We start from the raw sequence: 17,089 nt of genomic DNA, 5'->3' as shown, positions 1-17,089 counted from the left end.
AACACACGGCAGATCTGTCTTCCAGAAATTCTGGCAGCCTGCTTCTATCACTTTCCAGTATGATACAAGTTAAATATCTGAATATTTAGGTTGATGAAAAACCCCAAAATCTAGTCCTTCCCTTTGGTGGGAAAGAAAGGTGGCTTTTCACGTTCACGTCTGTTTGGTGCTGTATCTTTTGGTCACTGGTGCTCATAACACACACTACTGTGTAAAACATCCTTATGTCATGCTTGGCATGCCACATGACACCCAAGGGCAAGGGAACCCAAAGTGTGGTCTGTGGACTGGGGCCAGGTCATGAAGGGTTCGTTACTGAAACACTGGGTAGCAAGCACAGAAAGTGTCTGTGCACAGAAACACTTATAGCAGTGTGTGCTGGTGTGACTTCCAGACGTGTGGCCCACAGACTTGTCTATGTGAATGGAGCACAGACCAGCCTTGGTCCGTCTGCTCCCACAGGGAGGCGCAAGAGGTGCAGTGCATGCGCAGTGAAGGCGCGTCCAGCAGGACCAGGTTATCTGTCCGTAGGGGGATGGAAATCAAAGAACACTTTGCTGCAGACAGTTTGAGCAGCCTGGCTCTGGAGTTCATGCCAGAACCTTCTCTTTCATAGTCATGTATACATCTCTATGCACACATATGTGTATACGTCTTTATGTATACATATGTATATATGCACACTAAGGCAGATGATTTTCGTTTGCCGTGAGAAAAGAACAAAGCTTCCTCAGGTTTGCTATGGCCGCTCATATAATTGGCTGAATTACAGAAAAGTCATTGTCAATAATTTCCTTAATAGTCTAGCACTAATCAATTCAAATCCGTGAGCCATTTCTATTTATTTTCAGTTTTACACTCACATGTCTAGTGCTTACTGTGTGGTAGGCCCGTTCTAAGAACTTCATGAGATTCATTCATCAACCTCATTTATCTCCATCCCCTCAACTTTGGGCAGCTTTCTTTCCACTGCACCAAAGGCTACACCCTGGTCCTGACGAAAAGAAGTCTGCCGTGTGGTGATTGGCCGAATGAGCAAAGCAAAATATCATTTCTGGCATGGACTGTTCAATGCCCACTTCTGACTTCTTTGAACCGCGCAATGAGGCAATGCCTTACTGATGGACCCACTCAGTAAAAGCAATCACCACGAAGGGTTGACATCTCCATGAGAAGCCATCTTACACCACTCCAGAGGTGCAGATCCTGGGACAAATACGTATGCCATGACCACGGTTACGGATGCCTTCTCTGCACGCACGGTTCATGCACGCATGTCACATACATGACAGAGGCAGAAAGCAGACAAGACAGCGCTGGCGGCTGGCGATGGGAACGCTCCTGCAGCGCACACCAAGGAGACGGCGCTTATCCCAGGCACATAAGCCCATGTCCTTGGCTGAGAAATTCACAGACACTTGGCAGAAGCATGAGCAGCTCAGGGCAGTGCAGCTGCATCAAAAAACAAGTACCCAGATCTTATCTTTACAAATGCCTCCTGCTGTTAAGGTCACTCACTGTAATAGCGTCTGTGGCCCTCCGTCTTTCCCGGTGCAGCTCGGTACAAAATTGTCCCTTCAAAGGTAGTCTTTCCTGACAGTGAATGAGAAAAGAGAAGGGGAGAGAAAAACAAGAGGGGGGAGGGGGAGCAAGTGATGGCAAAAGAAGGAAGGAGGAGAGTCTGTAACTGAACTTGTCTTCAATGAATCCACTTTAAGCTTCATCCACAAAATTAATTAGAAATCATAAAGGCAGAGTTTAAGAACGTTAGACAATGAGCCCAAAGTCCCCATGCAACCATGATGGCAATGAGCCCCAGAACTGGGGCTCACCTCTCTGAATGCCTGGCATGTGGATTATGCCCAATTTAAACCTGGAAGCCACTTCCACACTACACCTCAAGAACAGGAAAATCTCAATTAACCAGAGGAAATCTAATTCCTTAGGTAACTCAATCTTCTCTTTGCAGAGTGCGACTCAAACAAAATATAGATTTTGGTCCATTATCTTTTATCTTCTACCCCTAGAGCCCAGGATGATACAAACTGATACTCATGACCCCAAGAATCTAAACAAGGCACAGAATCCTTTTTAAAAGATTTTTCACTCTTAGTACCTTTAAGCAAGAAAATGTACTAGAATTCTAGAAACGGGTTTTTATCAATGAGGTTGGAAACCAATCGTGACTTCCATGTTGATGTAAGGGGTTTTCTGCTTAGCATCAAAGATGCCAGAAAACCCTATTTCTTTAAACAACCTTAATTGAGGTTTGCCATATCAGTCATGAGACTGCACTTAAGCATGAGGACATAGGACTCACCCAGTGTCAAATTATCTCCTTTTTTGTTGTTACAAGTAGAAGTTAACAAATAGCATAAGACTGGGCACATGGCTAAAGTCCAAATCTCTCTGGAATCACGAGTAAGTACATAGACTACACACACTCTGCCCCAGTCTGAGTGGACGAACACACACACACACACACACACACACACACACACACACCCTACAGTAGGAGGTAAAATGGTTTAATAAAGACAAACAATATATGCATTACTGTAAGTTATCCAAGAAACAGATCCTATTATGGCTGTGAGCTAAATATCGAACTGGAGGCCACATAGCTCCCTCATAAGAAGATATTGTTATAGCTCCCTCATAATAAGTTCGAAGGATGAAAAGGCAGGCTACATTTACAGAGAGGCAGAGAGGAAAACTGAGTGACAGAAAGTAACTTGTCTCACTTTTTAGAAACACTCTAGGAAAATGGAAAACCCCATTAGGGACCATCACGTCAACTTCTGGGCCATGTCACTCCTAATACATGAAAGGAACTGTAACTGATCAGCTCAATAAATTAAATGGAATCAGGTATTGCCAATTTCTGTGTCCTACAGACATGGTGTTACACCACTGCTTTGAAATCTGCCCTTTTTGGCAGATGTGCTCCAACTAACTAAAGCGAAAACTTAGACATTCAAATCACTGGCTACATAGGGTAGTCAAAGAAACAAGTGTTTTAGATGTTCTCGTTAGACTTGTAGCTCCTGAGGACTTGATGACAAAGTGGAGCAAGTAACAGTAGCTGGTTTTTATTTGGGTGAGTTTTTATCCTGCTTAACTTCAATCATTAAGGTAACATTACTCCACTCCTAAGGAATACAGCTGTCTTCTGAGCCAGACTCCTCCCATCCAAGAACTGAATGGCAGCAGTCCTCTTGGTGTCACAAAAAAAAAAAAAAAAAAGAAATCAGTATTTCAATGAAGTACTTCAATTTTTTCAATTATTTTCAAAAAAGTACTTCAGTATTTCAATTTCCTCCAAGTACAAGAGAACCTCCCTTTGTTCTTCCCCAGGACCAAGTCTGAGAATCAATGAGGCAGACATGGCACTTCTGTCTCTGAATGGCCAAGCATTTCTGTAAAGGTCCCCCCATCCACTGGCAGCAAGATGACTGAAGTGGAGCCTGGGCTGGGGGTGAGGACACACACATTCCATCTAAAGAACAAGAGAGATGGGCCATGGAAAGGCCATGAATGTGAGTGCTATTTATTTTATGAGGTGGGGGGATATTCTATTAAATATTAGTAGTCGAAGGCAGAAAACTCTGTAAAGGGGAAGCATTTTTCAATTTCAACACAAAATCATATGCTTACACTAGCATCTAATTTTGCCTGAAACTCTATTTCATCAATTTGCTAATTGCTCCTTCCTGCCACCAGAACATCATATACAAAACAAATATCATTTAATATCAAAAAGAAAACAGTATACAATACCAAAGCATGGTGGATACCAGCCTGGCTTTACTTTTTATAGGCATGGGGCACTAAGTAATCCATTTCTCACAGCTAATGAAATAAAATATTTCTATATCATGGGAGTGGTTTGGCCTAAGTTTTAAAAGGCCGCTGTCTTTGTCTTCACTTGACTAGTCACTAAAGTATCTGAACTTATAATTCAAAAATAAGGAACTAGGAAAATAAGAAAGCCAAGTAAAGAAAGCCAAGTAAAACTCAAATATCATGGTTATTAAGGGTTATAGAAAGAAAATGCAAACTTTCTCCCTCTAAAAACTATGGGAAAAAGCTTAAAACATTTCTGTAGCTAAACAATGTTTTCGTTAAAAAGAAAAACAGGAACGCTTTTTAGTTTTACAATTATTTCATACTCTAAGAAATTAAATAATATCAAAAAGATGTTAAAATAGGAAAGTCACATATCTTAAATGTGAAGCAAACAAAGTATGCATGAAATTGAAATTGGACAATAGTCATATCTGGATTTCTTTGCCTCTACATCCAAATAAATCTTATAGATCAAGATATTTTCTGATTATAATTTAATACCATAAGATAATATCAATATAATTCATAATCAGTTCTATTCCACATCATTTAGTCAATACTTACATATGCGAAATTGTCACTGAAAAGATAATTAATTCATCATAATCTGTGATAATTAGATGAAATAAGTTAAACTGTACTCAGATTTGAAATTTGTTACATGCTCTGTTAAAAGGTAAACTATAGGCCATAAGAGAAGCAAAACTAAAGTTTGTGCAAAGTACAGGCAGGAAGGCTCACCTGTATGGTGGCCTCAGAAGCCAGGACACACCCAAGACTCCATCTCACTGGGCTTTAGTGTTCATACCGACATCAGGTTAGATCTCTCAATTCCTTTCCATCCCTGACATAAGACCTTGCCCACACAAGTATTGCAAACCCTTGGGTGTTTTGTTTTTTAAAAATCTAATTTAAATTTAATTTTTAAAATCTAATTTAAAAATCCATTTTTTTCACTGTTAATCTCTTGCATGGGAGCCTATTTCATTCTTCAAAAACAAAACAAAACAAAAAACTCCCTGTTTGGTACCATTTTGCAAGCCCTAATGAGAGAAGAGATCTGGGTGATAATCATCAGTGGCTAATATTCAAAAAGAAAAAGAACCAGACATTATGAGCTTCCAAATACACTGTCCACCACCACCTACGAAGCAGCTTTTTATCCCTACCCCACCCCCAAATCTCTCAAATCTGAATCTAATCAAGGCCCTAGATCTAATTACCAGTTTATAGGACACCAAAGTAAAGGATGCAGCAGAGATGAAATCAGCAAAAGGCAAGCTGTGGGGAAATAATGGACAAAGGACCCCACTTTCTTCAACAAAAAGGTGACATGGAGGAAGAACCTAGAGATCCAGAGACTTGAGACATACCAACCAATCACACTGCATGTACTTTCTTTGGGTGCAGATTCAAACAAACAGATTGTGTTAAATAATAGAAGAGTATTAGGAAAAAGGGAATATTGACCATATAGGTAATTACTTTGAGGAATTACAACTATTATTGTTACTATTAGGAGTGATAACAGTATTTAAGATATCCTTTTATTGACATATTGAAATTTTTATGGATGAAATTATATATCTGGGGTTTGCTTCAAAATAATATGAGGGAGGATTGTACAGTGGTATAATTGCAATAAGCTGGCCACAGCCTGCTAACTGCTGGAGCTGGGTGGCGGGTTTGCAAGGGTTCATCATATTGTTCTCTCAATTTGTGTATGTTAGAAGATTTCTATAATAAAGAGTTGATAAAAATCTTTTTGAAATGGCACCTTAAAGGTTTCATGAATTCTATGAAAGGTAAAGGTACCTTCAAATTAAATACACAGCAGAAAGTTTCTGCTACTACCTGACAATTAATTTTCTTATTCAAGATAAAATGTTTAAATCAACATCTCAACCAATACAATTGCTGCAACTCTTTCCTTGATAAATTAGATTACCCTGAATAAAGATCGAAAGTTTACAGATTTTCAAAACCAACCACCATATACAAAAATACATCGGAGCAGGACTTCTCCAGTGGTCCAGTGGTTAAGACTCCCTACTTTCACTGCAAGGAGCACAGGTTCGATCTCTGGTCAGGGAAGTTCTGTGTGCCACGTGGAGTGGCCAAAAACAAACAAACAAAAAAATCAGGGTTAAAGAAAAGCAAGTTCAAACAATTTGCATCTGTCATTCGAAGCTAAAAACGCCTTCTCAGAGTCAGAAAGGATTCAGCAAGCATTTATTGAATACCATGTGTCCAGCTGTCTTGGCACACTTCCTTATAAATATAATGCAATGTTTCTTCAACTGCACTCATCCATTGGTTGACAAAATTCAACTGAGTAACTATCCCCAAAAATATTCTAGAAGTAGAAATGTGCAGAGTACAAATATCAAATGAGTTTCTGCACATGCAGGTGTGTATATGTGCATAACAAAGAGATGTATAAGGATACAGGAACACAAAGTCTTCTTCATATATACCAGAATACAGGTTTTACCTGTACTTAAAAAAAAACCGCTCCTAATGTCTACTAGCATTTTAATTGAGAAGATTTTTATATGATGTCACTAGGGTCCCTAAAAATTACCAAAATGGTATAAAACATTTTGAGTTTGACTTTCCCCAGAACCATGTATTAATTATGCAATCTCTGTGAAAACTTCACTGGTCTAACAAAGACCTGTCTTAACTACAGCTCAGCTCATACCAGAGTAAAAAGCTAGATATCTTTTGTGCATTAACTCCATTTGTCTTTCTCAGTTCTATGATAAAAGTAAATATGCATGTATCACAGCTATACAAGATATTGTCCCTGGGGGAAACTGCACAAAGGGTTCATGGGACCTCCCTGTACAGTGGGGGTTTTTTGGCAACTTTCTATGACCCTACAATTATTTCAAAACAAAATGGTGTTTCTTTTGTGAAGTAAAGTACCCTGAAACTAACTCCATTCCCTGGAGATAGACAATAAGCAGATTCACTCTAAAACCAAAGTTTCCCATGTAAACAAATCCTACCAGTATACATAATCTCTGCATATGATCTGATCTAATTATATGTATTTTACCATCTCAGTGTAAAGAGCTACTGAACAGCCTGTCAGAACACTGAGAGATGGTATTTCTCTCTTTCAGGGGATGATCTCAATTTAGCAAGCCCTAGGGACATGATAATCACATCTGCTTTCCTCGGAAGCCCTTCACGACCACCATCGTCCCTACATCCCTCTGGGACTGGGCGCTCTCTGCCTGTGTACCTCACTGCTCCTCACACACCTGGCTGGCTGAGCAGCTGCGCTCCTTTCCTCAGCTGCTGCTGGTCTGTGCACCCTCTTTCCTCAGTGTGAGCTGACTGAAGGCAGGGACCCTAACTGATTTGTCTCTGTATGTCTTCAGTGCCTTGTACAGCATCTTAGTAACAACGGGGGCTGAATAAAAGTTGAACGAAGAATAGAAGACAAGAAGGAAGATTGGATGGATGGATATGGACAGCCAGAGACATGGAGAGAAAGGCCCTCTCCTCCTTAACTACACATACAGGAAGATTATCAAAGCCATGCATTTCTTTGTCAAGCATCCATCCTTGTTAGGGAACCAGGCCTCTCTGGAGGCCTCAACCCCCTCACCAGGGACAGATCCTGTGAAAACTAAACATGGCCGCTGGAATCATCAGGCTGTCCCAGGCCTGAAACGGCAGACTTCTAACTGACTGAGAGTGCTGGGGACAGCAGTCTCTCTGAGAGAAACAGCCCTTCTGAGCGTGTGATGAAAGGCTAAGAGATGGGGGAAACCATTCCACTCCGTCTCCTAACCTCCTGCCTCAGAAATTCCAGCACCATGTGCTGTGAACTGAGGAGTGAAGCAGGGTCAAATATCCACATTACTGACTTGGAGGAAGAGGAGATGGTTTATTGCAACAGTTACAAGAACCCAGGAGGCATTACTTCTCTGAGCTCCAGCTCTGGAAGCACACCTAACATGGCAGGACACCAAGAGGTCAAGGTTCTCCCAAACATGCGGTCCAATACCTCTCCAGATCTCTTTTTCTGCATCAGTAGAGGAATCTCAAAGTAATTTCCAAATGTAGAGAGAATGCTTCAGTGAGCACTGTACCACTGCTGTGTAAATAGCCTCAACATACTAACAGGGATGTCCCAAGGGTTAATCATGATTAACAATGAAGGTGACCATTTACAGACGGTCTTCTATAGGTGAGGTGGTTTGTATACATTCTTGCCATGGGAACTCATAACATACTTACCCATAGGAATAATGCTATGATGACCCGATTTGGTCCTCCTTCCAAGAGCCCATCTAATGCACTATAGCCCTGAGATACAGTATTGTTATTACAGGACCCAATCACAACACTATTCCAGTGTCTGAAAGGAGAAGCATAGCACTGAGAATTCTTATGTGCAATCTGGAAGCCATAGCAAATGCCACTCTCATGGGGTTGAGGACACTTCCTGCTGTCCTGCCCATACTCATCAGCTATGTTAGCAGAGAATTGCCTTATCCCAAACCAGAGAACGTAGTAGTCTCAAGATGCTTCCTTTGCCCCCAGATCAGCTCCTCTCTTTCCTATCATAGATCCCAGGATGGAATGAGGTTCAGGGGTAGGGGCCCCAGACTTTGGACGTCACTGAGCCGATCAGTCAATGCCACTGAAACACCAAGTGAAGGAGGTGGCCCTAGCACAACTCCAGAAATGGCTTTACCTCCACACTGGGGATGTGCCCAGTCATGCCACTGGTTGAATAAAAAGAGACACAACTAAGTGGGAAATACCACTCAAGTCAGACTTTTCCAAATGGAAAAGAAAGCAATTTAAACAATTATTTTGACAGGACTGAGCTGTCCTCTTCTTGTTAGGAAGGAACGTCTGCAGCCTCCGCCAGTGCCAAAGCGCAGTGACACAGTCGCGCCTCTACGACATTCACACGCACGACTGCGGCTCAAGACGGCACAAGAGGGACACAGACGCTCACATAAGGAAGTTGGGTTAGCGACTGGGAGAACAAAGCTTCCCGGGCCTGACCTTTTGCTCCGTGAGCTGGAAAGGGCAGCAGAGAAGCTGGAGGAAGGAGAGCTTCAGGCCCTGGAGAGAAAAAGACCTGGAGTTCGTTCTCACCATTTCAGTAAGACACGCGTGCTCACCTGACGTGGGGATGGACCCTCAGCTGGCTTGGCCCACATCTGTCCTGAACATCATCCTTTTCCCCACCAATGATGTTGTGTGTGTGTGTGTGTGTGTCATTTTCTCTAAGTTTCTCAAGAGTTGCTGTGAAATATCAATAATCTCATTTGATTCATCTTAAAAATAATTATCAACTTGCAGGGAGTGACAGCTGAGAAGTATACAGAGGTACGGCAACCTGGGCCATCCATGAGGAAGAGGGAAGGTCGACAGTCACCTATCCAAAGATATTAATAGTGTGCGTCTGTGCATGTCACACACTTACAGTGATACACCTACTAAACCATGGTGGGTTAAGGCAGCAGAGCCAGGAAAATACTCATGAGCTTCTGTCACAGTCACTTAGCGCAGGCCATGGAACAGAGGGGAGGCTACAGCGGCACCGTGGGTGGCCCGACCTCCTCCTGTGTGGTGGGAGGACTTCCTTACTTGACTTGGAGAGCTGATCATCCTGGGAAATGCCGAGGTCATCTGACTCCCCTGACAGCTCCTTGATGAAGTTGGAAGGAAACATTCCAGTCTTTCCATTGAGAACACCTTCCCACCATCCTTCTTCTACCTGCACACATGTGAATAGAACAGAGGCAGAACTCAGGTTAGACGCGGTGTTTCCCAGTTTTCTGTCCCATCTGTATAGGGCCAAGTGCAAAGTCTACGCAGGGAGAGCTGCGGGACCCAAAGCTTCCAAGGGAACAGGGAACGAGATGGCAGACCTCAGAGAGCCTTGAGATTCAGGCACAGGAACGGGGTTTAACCTATGAACCATAAACGCAAGTGGAAAAGAATTAACACTTCATTTTCACTAACCTCCAACTGAAATTTGCCATCTCCTTTGATTGGGAATATAGGTAACATACCAGACTAAGAGAAGAACCTGTGATTTGATACCAACCAAATAATATTTTCATGTCGCATCATAGATACTGTGGGTATTTCAAGATATCATTTGCACTCATCACTACTTTGAAGTGGTGGTAGTTTTCACAGCTGCTGGGAGACCTTGTTATTTAATGTATTAATAAGAAATTATAACAAGCAAGTACACATAGATTAATATACCAAAATGGCTCCCTTGGTAATCTTATGTGTTTTATGTATGTGCATGCTAAGTCATATTTAACTCTTTGTGACCCCATGGACTGTAGCCCATCAGGCTCCTCTGTCCATGGGATTCCCCAGGCAAGAATACTGGAGTGGGTTGTCATTTCCTCCTCCAGGGCATCTTCCTGACTCAGGGATCAAAATCGCATCTCTTGTATCTCCTGCATTGGCAGGCGGATTCTTTACGACTGTGCCATATGTGTTTTATATTATGTATATATTGCTAGTATTTAAAAATGGAGAATGGCTTTCCCAGATTACCAAACCTAACCAGACAGCCTAACAAAAACTGCTTAAGAATCTACGGAATAAGAACTTGATCAGAAGGTAGAAGGGCCCTCTGTAGGTTTCTGGAAGGTTTCAGATTACCCTGAGATGAACTGATATGGGATGAAGGGAGGTAGGGAGGGCAGTCAGACTGCAGTGACCTGGGTGGGAGAATGAAGCCTGGATCTGGGGAGGGGCGACAATGAACAAGGCATGGACAGATTTGAGGATCTATGAGGGATCTGTTGGTCTGCAGAAACCAACTAGCTGAGCTGAGTGAGAGAAGGGTTAAAAAAAATCATCCTAAATTTCTGTGATGAAGCCACTAACAGAAAAGCATAAGTGAGAATTGTGAACTGGCTTCTTGGAAGAAAATAACAGAGCATTTTGAGAACTATGAAGTATTCAGTTACCAGTAATGGTGTGGTATACTAGAAAGAGACCTAGAAACTTTGAAAAAAAATTTAACCATGTACACATATTACCTACTCAAATCAACAAATATAATTTAAAAGCTTAAATAATTAAAACAGAAAAGAAAATTAAGAGTCAAAAGCCCAGTTCAAATCATATTCTGAAACTTAGCAGTTGTGTGGCCGTTCAGATTTCCTACTGACTGAACCCTGACTTTCCTATTTGTACAATGGCATGATGGGTAAGCTCGATGTGTTAGAAATAGATGTATTATGATTCTACACTATGGGCTAGGGACACAGGACTGTACAGGACATGTTCTTTTTTTTCCCCTCAAGAAGGTGACAATCAATCAAGGTAGAAAGGGCATGTGGTTTAAAGATGACAGAGGGTGGGAGCGACCAAAACCTAGCAAATGCAAGGTAAAGAGGTAAGAAAACACCATGACCTAGCACAAACCAAATGTGTTACACAAAGTTGAGCTCATCGAGATCTGGGATGCTAAAGGAAGACTTGGAGAAAAAAGGGAAGTGCGAGATATTCAGGGGGATGCTAACGGAGCCTCAGAATGGAGACAACCAGAATGGCATTTAGAGCACATATTAGGGAACTCCTGGGATATCTAGACTCACAGAGTGGACATTACATCTGCATGATCACAGAATCTTCAGGAAAGAATCCAGACAACGGCACTTATGCATGACTGTCCCTATTCAATACCAAATCACAGCATTTAAAGCATTTCCGCTGAACTCATTCCATGTTTCTATGTCAACTCTGATATGTATTATTCTTTCAAGGAGCTTTTTATAGGATTAGAATGGTTAGGAAGCTTTGCCATAACCCTGAATATAAACAGTTGCACAATTTGTAGCATGGGGTCCTTTGTGTTTGTCCTGAATAAGGAACCATAAAATGACCTTCTTTCTCCCAGAAATCGCAGGGCAGGAGGGAGAGACCAAGGGCATGGACCGCAAATGAGCAGCTCCTGTCACCATCCCCAACAGCGCAGGGCAGCTGGGCCAATTCTGTTTGATTCACTTTGACAGTATCTAAAATGCTCCCGTTCCAGTAATAAGCGGCTCCAGCTCGAGATCCCTGAAGAAAGTGCTCCTGATGTGTGGGCTCGGCAGGCTGCCTGCTGGGAAAACAGAGGTGTCTTCACCTCACCACACACCCATATGCTCGCAGCCCTGTCACAGCACAGTCTGAAAGGAGTGGCCAAAAGGGAACTGGCAGACGCCTATCATTAGCCTTGCAGCACACAGAGGAGCAGACAATCAAACCACTGCTTATCGCCGGTGGGGTAGGGGGGTGGGGGGGGTACACTTCCCATTACAGGCGCCATGGAGGGCGTGTCTGTACCCCGCAGTGGAGAGAGCTGCACAGTGCTATTTCCTCCTACAGACTACTGCTCTGGTTGCAAGGTTCAGGACGGAGATAGGAGACAAATGCTCCCCACCCTCACATGATCCCTCTTCAGTGATATTCCAGTTCAACTTCCTACAGCAAGATGAGGACACTGAAGCCCATGAGGATTACAGTCATTCATGAATGGTTGGATGGATACATGAATGGATGGCAGGGAAATCAACCAGGAGAAATCCTCCATGGGGGGCTATGAAGCCCTGATTCCTCCACAGAAGGAATTTTCCCTTCTGTGGGGAGCAAAATGGACCAGGAGACCCTGACTATATTGCCCACTGTTCTCAATTAGGTAACACCACACTCAGGTCTGTGTGTCCCTCCCAATTTCACCAATATTTAATGAGCACCTATTTTGCATTGCCCTAGGACCTCAGGACAGATTCATCAGTGAACAAAGCAAAGATTCCATCCTTGAGAATCTTCTACAGGAGTAGAACATGCAGAGTCTGCACACCATCTGCTTAGAAATCAGGTTGCTTATGCTTATGTTTCTATATTTAAAGAGAGAAAGGAATGCATCCATTTGTAATAGAGTGAGGATTATGAATGTTACCAAGGGCTTATGATTTCTTTCCCAAAGAAAGTATTCAAGTGGAACAGACACCAACCTTCTCTGCACCAACACACACGTATCAGCAGGCTTCTGCAGGCCTGGGCTTATAGGCTGAGAACAAACCCCTTGTACCTCCAAGACCAACCCTGCCAGCTCTGGAGCCCATGGCTGTGTCCCAGAGCTGGGAGCAGGGCAGCTTTACATGGCAGTGTTTGAGAAAGAAAGATGCAGTAAAACCACTTAGACCATTGTGTCTGTGGGCCCTGCAGTTCGTAAGTCTTCACAGTCACCAGCATCTAAGTGGGTTCAAGGCCCATAGAAGTAGCTTTCAGCTCTTAGCCCTGTTCCAAGTTGTAGAAGAGGCTGGGAGAATTGTACCTCCATCTCTAGCTCCCCAACTTGTACAAACATTAGCAACATTTTCAAGGCACTGAAGGGGATGCCTGGGAATACAGAGGTGACCCCAGTTACTCAGAACACAGGTGCATCGATTTTACTGCATGTTGCTTCACTGTGCCTCACAGATAAAGCTTTTTTTTTCAAACTGAAGGTGTGTGGCAACCCTGCCTCAAGCAAGTCTATCGACACCATTTTCCCAATGGTATTTGCTCACTTTATGTCTGTGTGTGACATTTTGGTAATTTTTGAATATTTCAAACTTTTTCAGTAGTATCATATTTGTTATACCGATCTCTGGTGATCTTTGATGTTACTACTATGACCCAAAAGCTCACATGATGGTGAGCATTTTTTTTTTAGCAATTTAAGTCATCATACTATTGCATACTTAAGACTACAGGATAGTATAAACATAACTTTCATATGTACTGCAAATTGAAAAATTATTGTAACTCACTTTATTGCAATATTTGCTTTAGTGCAGTGGTCTAGAACCCAACCTGCAATGTCTCTGAGATATGCCTGTAGTTCCTACATCACTGTTGAAGTTTTCCCTCTCAATTGTACCCAGGAGGGGAACAACAGATTCACCAAGTCTAAAATCTACTTCAGGGTATAAGCAGCAAGACAGGAAAGGTTCATTTAAGGGTTGCTACAGCTTTTCGCATCCAATTGCCCTTTGTTACCCAAACCTCAGTCAGAAGTACACCAGAGGGGACTTTTCCAGTGGTCTAGTGGCTAAGACTCTGTGCTTCCAATGTATGAGGCCTGGGCCAGGGAACTAGATCACACATGCCACAGCTAAGAGTTCGCATGCTACCACCAAGATCCTGCATGCCACAACGAAGACTGAAGATCCCAGTGCCACAACTAGGACACGGTACAGCCAAATAAATAATTTTTTTTAAAAAGCCCACTGGAGAGGCGAGTGTGAAGGAAAGAGGAAGCATGGGGGAGGGCGAGGCTCACAGGCAAATGGGTACTTGTGTTTGGGTACTTCATTGTTTCAAGAGCTGTTTTGCCATTCTTTCCAGAAAGAAACATGGTTACAAGTTGAGCTCTAAGGAAAGGCCCACATCTCAAGATCACTCAAATTTTTGTCAAAACTTCATACTTGGTAGTTTCTATGTTTCTGGGAATGTATCCATTTCTTCTAGCTTGGCCAATGTGTTGGCATATGATTGCTCATAACAGTCTCTCCAGTTCAGCTCAGTTCAGTTCAGCCGCTCAGTCCTGTCAGACTCTTTGCGACCCCATGAATCGCAACACGCCAGGCCTCCCTGTCCATCACCAACTCCCAGAGTTCACTCAGACTCATGTGCAGCTTATGATCATCTATATTTCTGTTGTATCAATTGTAACTTCTCTTTCACTTCTGATTTATTTATTGGAGTTCTTTTTTCTGGGTGAGTCTAGCTAAAGAGCTATGTTTTATCTTTCCAAAAACCAGGTCTGAGCTCCTTTGATCTTCTCTATTGTCTTTTTAGACTCTACTTCATTTATTTCTGGTGATCTTTGTTATTTCTTTTCTTCTACTAACTCTGGAAATAGCTTCTGCTTTTTCTTGTTCCTTGAAGGCCTTATGCTAAGTGAAATAAGAGAAACAATGCACAGCACAGTGAATATAATTAATAACACTGTATTGTGTTTTTGAAAATTGCTAGGAGAGTAGATCTTAAATGTTTTCATCACAAGAAAAATACTGTAATTATATATAGTAATGGATGTTAAATAAACTAACTGGAGAGATCTTTTTGCAACATATATATATATATATCAAATCATTTTGCTGTACACCTAACATGAGTATAGTTATATATCAATCATGTCTTCAATTTAAAAAATTTATTCAGAAATAATTAAATGAGAATTTCAAAAATAGTCATTTCTCCTACCTATAAGAGGTAGGGGGAAATATTTTAGAAATTTTTTTAAGCTAGAAAACCATCAAGATACTTTAAAAAAAGTTTTTACATTTAGATATAATTCATTTAAATGTACAGATCTTAAGGGTACAAGTCAAACAGTTGTGATAAATGCATGCATACACCCATGTAACCCATACTTCTACTAACATACAGAGCATTTCTATTGCTCCAAAAAATCTGTGTTCCTTCCTAGTCAATCTACCTCCAAGCAAACACTAATCTGACTTCTATCACCTATGATTGGTTTTGCCTTTTCTAAGAACTTTATGTAAATGTGCTAAGACATGGTTTTACCTTTCGAATACTGCTGAAAAAATACAGATTGTTTCTAGAAAACATTTTTTCTATTTGTGGAATTGGTGGGGAAAAATATTTTTGAGGGAACCACTTTCTGAAGCTATAAATACCTACATTATTTTCTATTTTCATTGCTTTAAATAACCATACTTGTTGATCTGGGGACATGGAAAGCTGGTTGTACCAACTATAAACAAGTGTTATCTAGGTTCTAAATGCCCAAGTCAACATTTTCCCCAAATTGCTACTTCTCTTTGTCTGATTACCTCTCTGGGCAGGACCATACCGAGAGGAAGTTGATTTTTATCCCCTCCCCTTATTCTTCTGAGAACAAGCCTATTCCACATGAGAGGGGTCCCTCAAAAGAAAAACCTATAGGGTAATGACTTAAGAAAATACATATGATACATATTTAAGACTTAAGCAAATGCTATCCAATGAGAGAGAGAGCAATATATACACGGTTTTCCTGACAGTGGCAAGGGTTTCTGGTACAGCTTTTACAGACATCCTTCAGCAATGCTTGAAAGTCCTATCCTTTAAAACAGCTACATATCAGATCCTGTTAACAGCTGAGCAACTTCAGTCAAGTTACTTAACCTCTCTGAGCCTCAGTTTCCTCAGCTACAAAATACAAATACTGATCACACCTTCCAGACAGTGATTTCTGTGATGACCAAATGAAATATCATGTATCACAGTGCCCTGGCATGTGGTAAACACCCTATGAACATCAGCTTCCTCATCCCATCCCACTGCCCTTCTCTGCAAGTGTAGAATGAAGGGTGGGGAACCTCTTGCCGGGGGAGCAGGGGCAAGTCTGGCTCTTACTTTTGTAAATAAAGCTTTATTGGAACACACACACACAGAGACTGGCTACAGGCTAGTCTAGACTGCATTGACCAGTCCACTCCACTCCAGACAGAAATGTCACAACTGTGTACTTAAAAATGCCTACCAGGGATTTAGCCTGTTAGCTTTCCTTCTGGAAAGTGAAGTCCCATTAACTTCACAAGAACTTTTGTCCTCCCTGCAGACCACTGACTGCTCTCCAGCCAGGAGGCAGAAGCACTTTCCTGAGTGACCTTCACTTTGCCAGCCTCACTCATCCCTGGACCGCCCCACACTCTGCATTTCTCCTCTGGCCACACTGCAGAGACCCATCCGGGCCCAGCTGGTAACTTCGGCCAGAAGTGCTGTTCCCCTCACCAAGGATCAGGGCCATGTCCACCCAGACCTGCTTCACTGCTCTTCCTGCCAGCACACAATATGGTTAAAGAGTACAAAGTACGTAGGTTTGAAGACAAAAGGCTAGTGGTGAGAAGAAATATGATTGTAATTTGAAGGTTTAAAAACATGGTGCCAAATTAGGTATAGAAAAGACAACTAAAAGTTTGGGAGGTGAGGGAGTGTAGAATTTTAGAAGAATTATTAACCCTCATTGCTTCCCTTAAGTTGTCCTCAATCCACTTCAAGGAAACCAGTGGTGGGACTTCCCTGGTGGTCCAATATTTAAGACTCTGTGCTTCCAATGCAAGGGGCCCAGGTTCAATCCTTGGTTGGGGAACTAGGATCCTATATGCCACGTAGTGTAGCACTCTTACTTCCAAAAATTTTAAAGAAACCAGTGGGAATAGTAGAGGATGCATCATGGATG

At 42.0% G+C, this 17,089-nt stretch overlaps 1 protein-coding gene across 3 annotated transcripts in view; it reads right to left on the bottom strand.

Annotated features, from left to right (window-relative positions):
- SH3KBP1 (SH3 domain containing kinase binding protein 1) overlaps window positions 1–17,089 on the bottom strand; it is a 331,078-nt gene that overhangs the window by 146,901 nt on the left and 167,088 nt on the right. For 2 of the 3 annotated variants that reach the window (XM_040266527.1, XM_040266528.1), the window contains exons 5-7: window positions 9,475–9,604; window positions 8,887–8,946; window positions 1,519–1,593 (exon numbers count right to left, since the gene is read on the bottom strand). In XM_040266527.1, the coding sequence (XP_040122461.1) occupies window positions 1,519–1,593; window positions 8,887–8,946; window positions 9,475–9,604 (265 nt within the window). The remainder of the gene's footprint in view (window positions 1–1,518; window positions 1,594–8,886; window positions 8,947–9,474; window positions 9,605–17,089) is intronic. The other variant, XM_040266529.1, reaches the window with a different exon arrangement.

This window comes from Oryx dammah, unplaced genomic scaffold, assembly GCF_014754425.2.
Source record: "Oryx dammah isolate SB20612 unplaced genomic scaffold, SCBI_Odam_1.1 HiC_scaffold_23, whole genome shotgun sequence".
Lineage (NCBI taxonomy): Eukaryota > Metazoa > Chordata > Mammalia > Artiodactyla > Bovidae > Oryx > Oryx dammah.
This window is presented reverse-complemented; position numbering and strand designations above follow the sequence as displayed.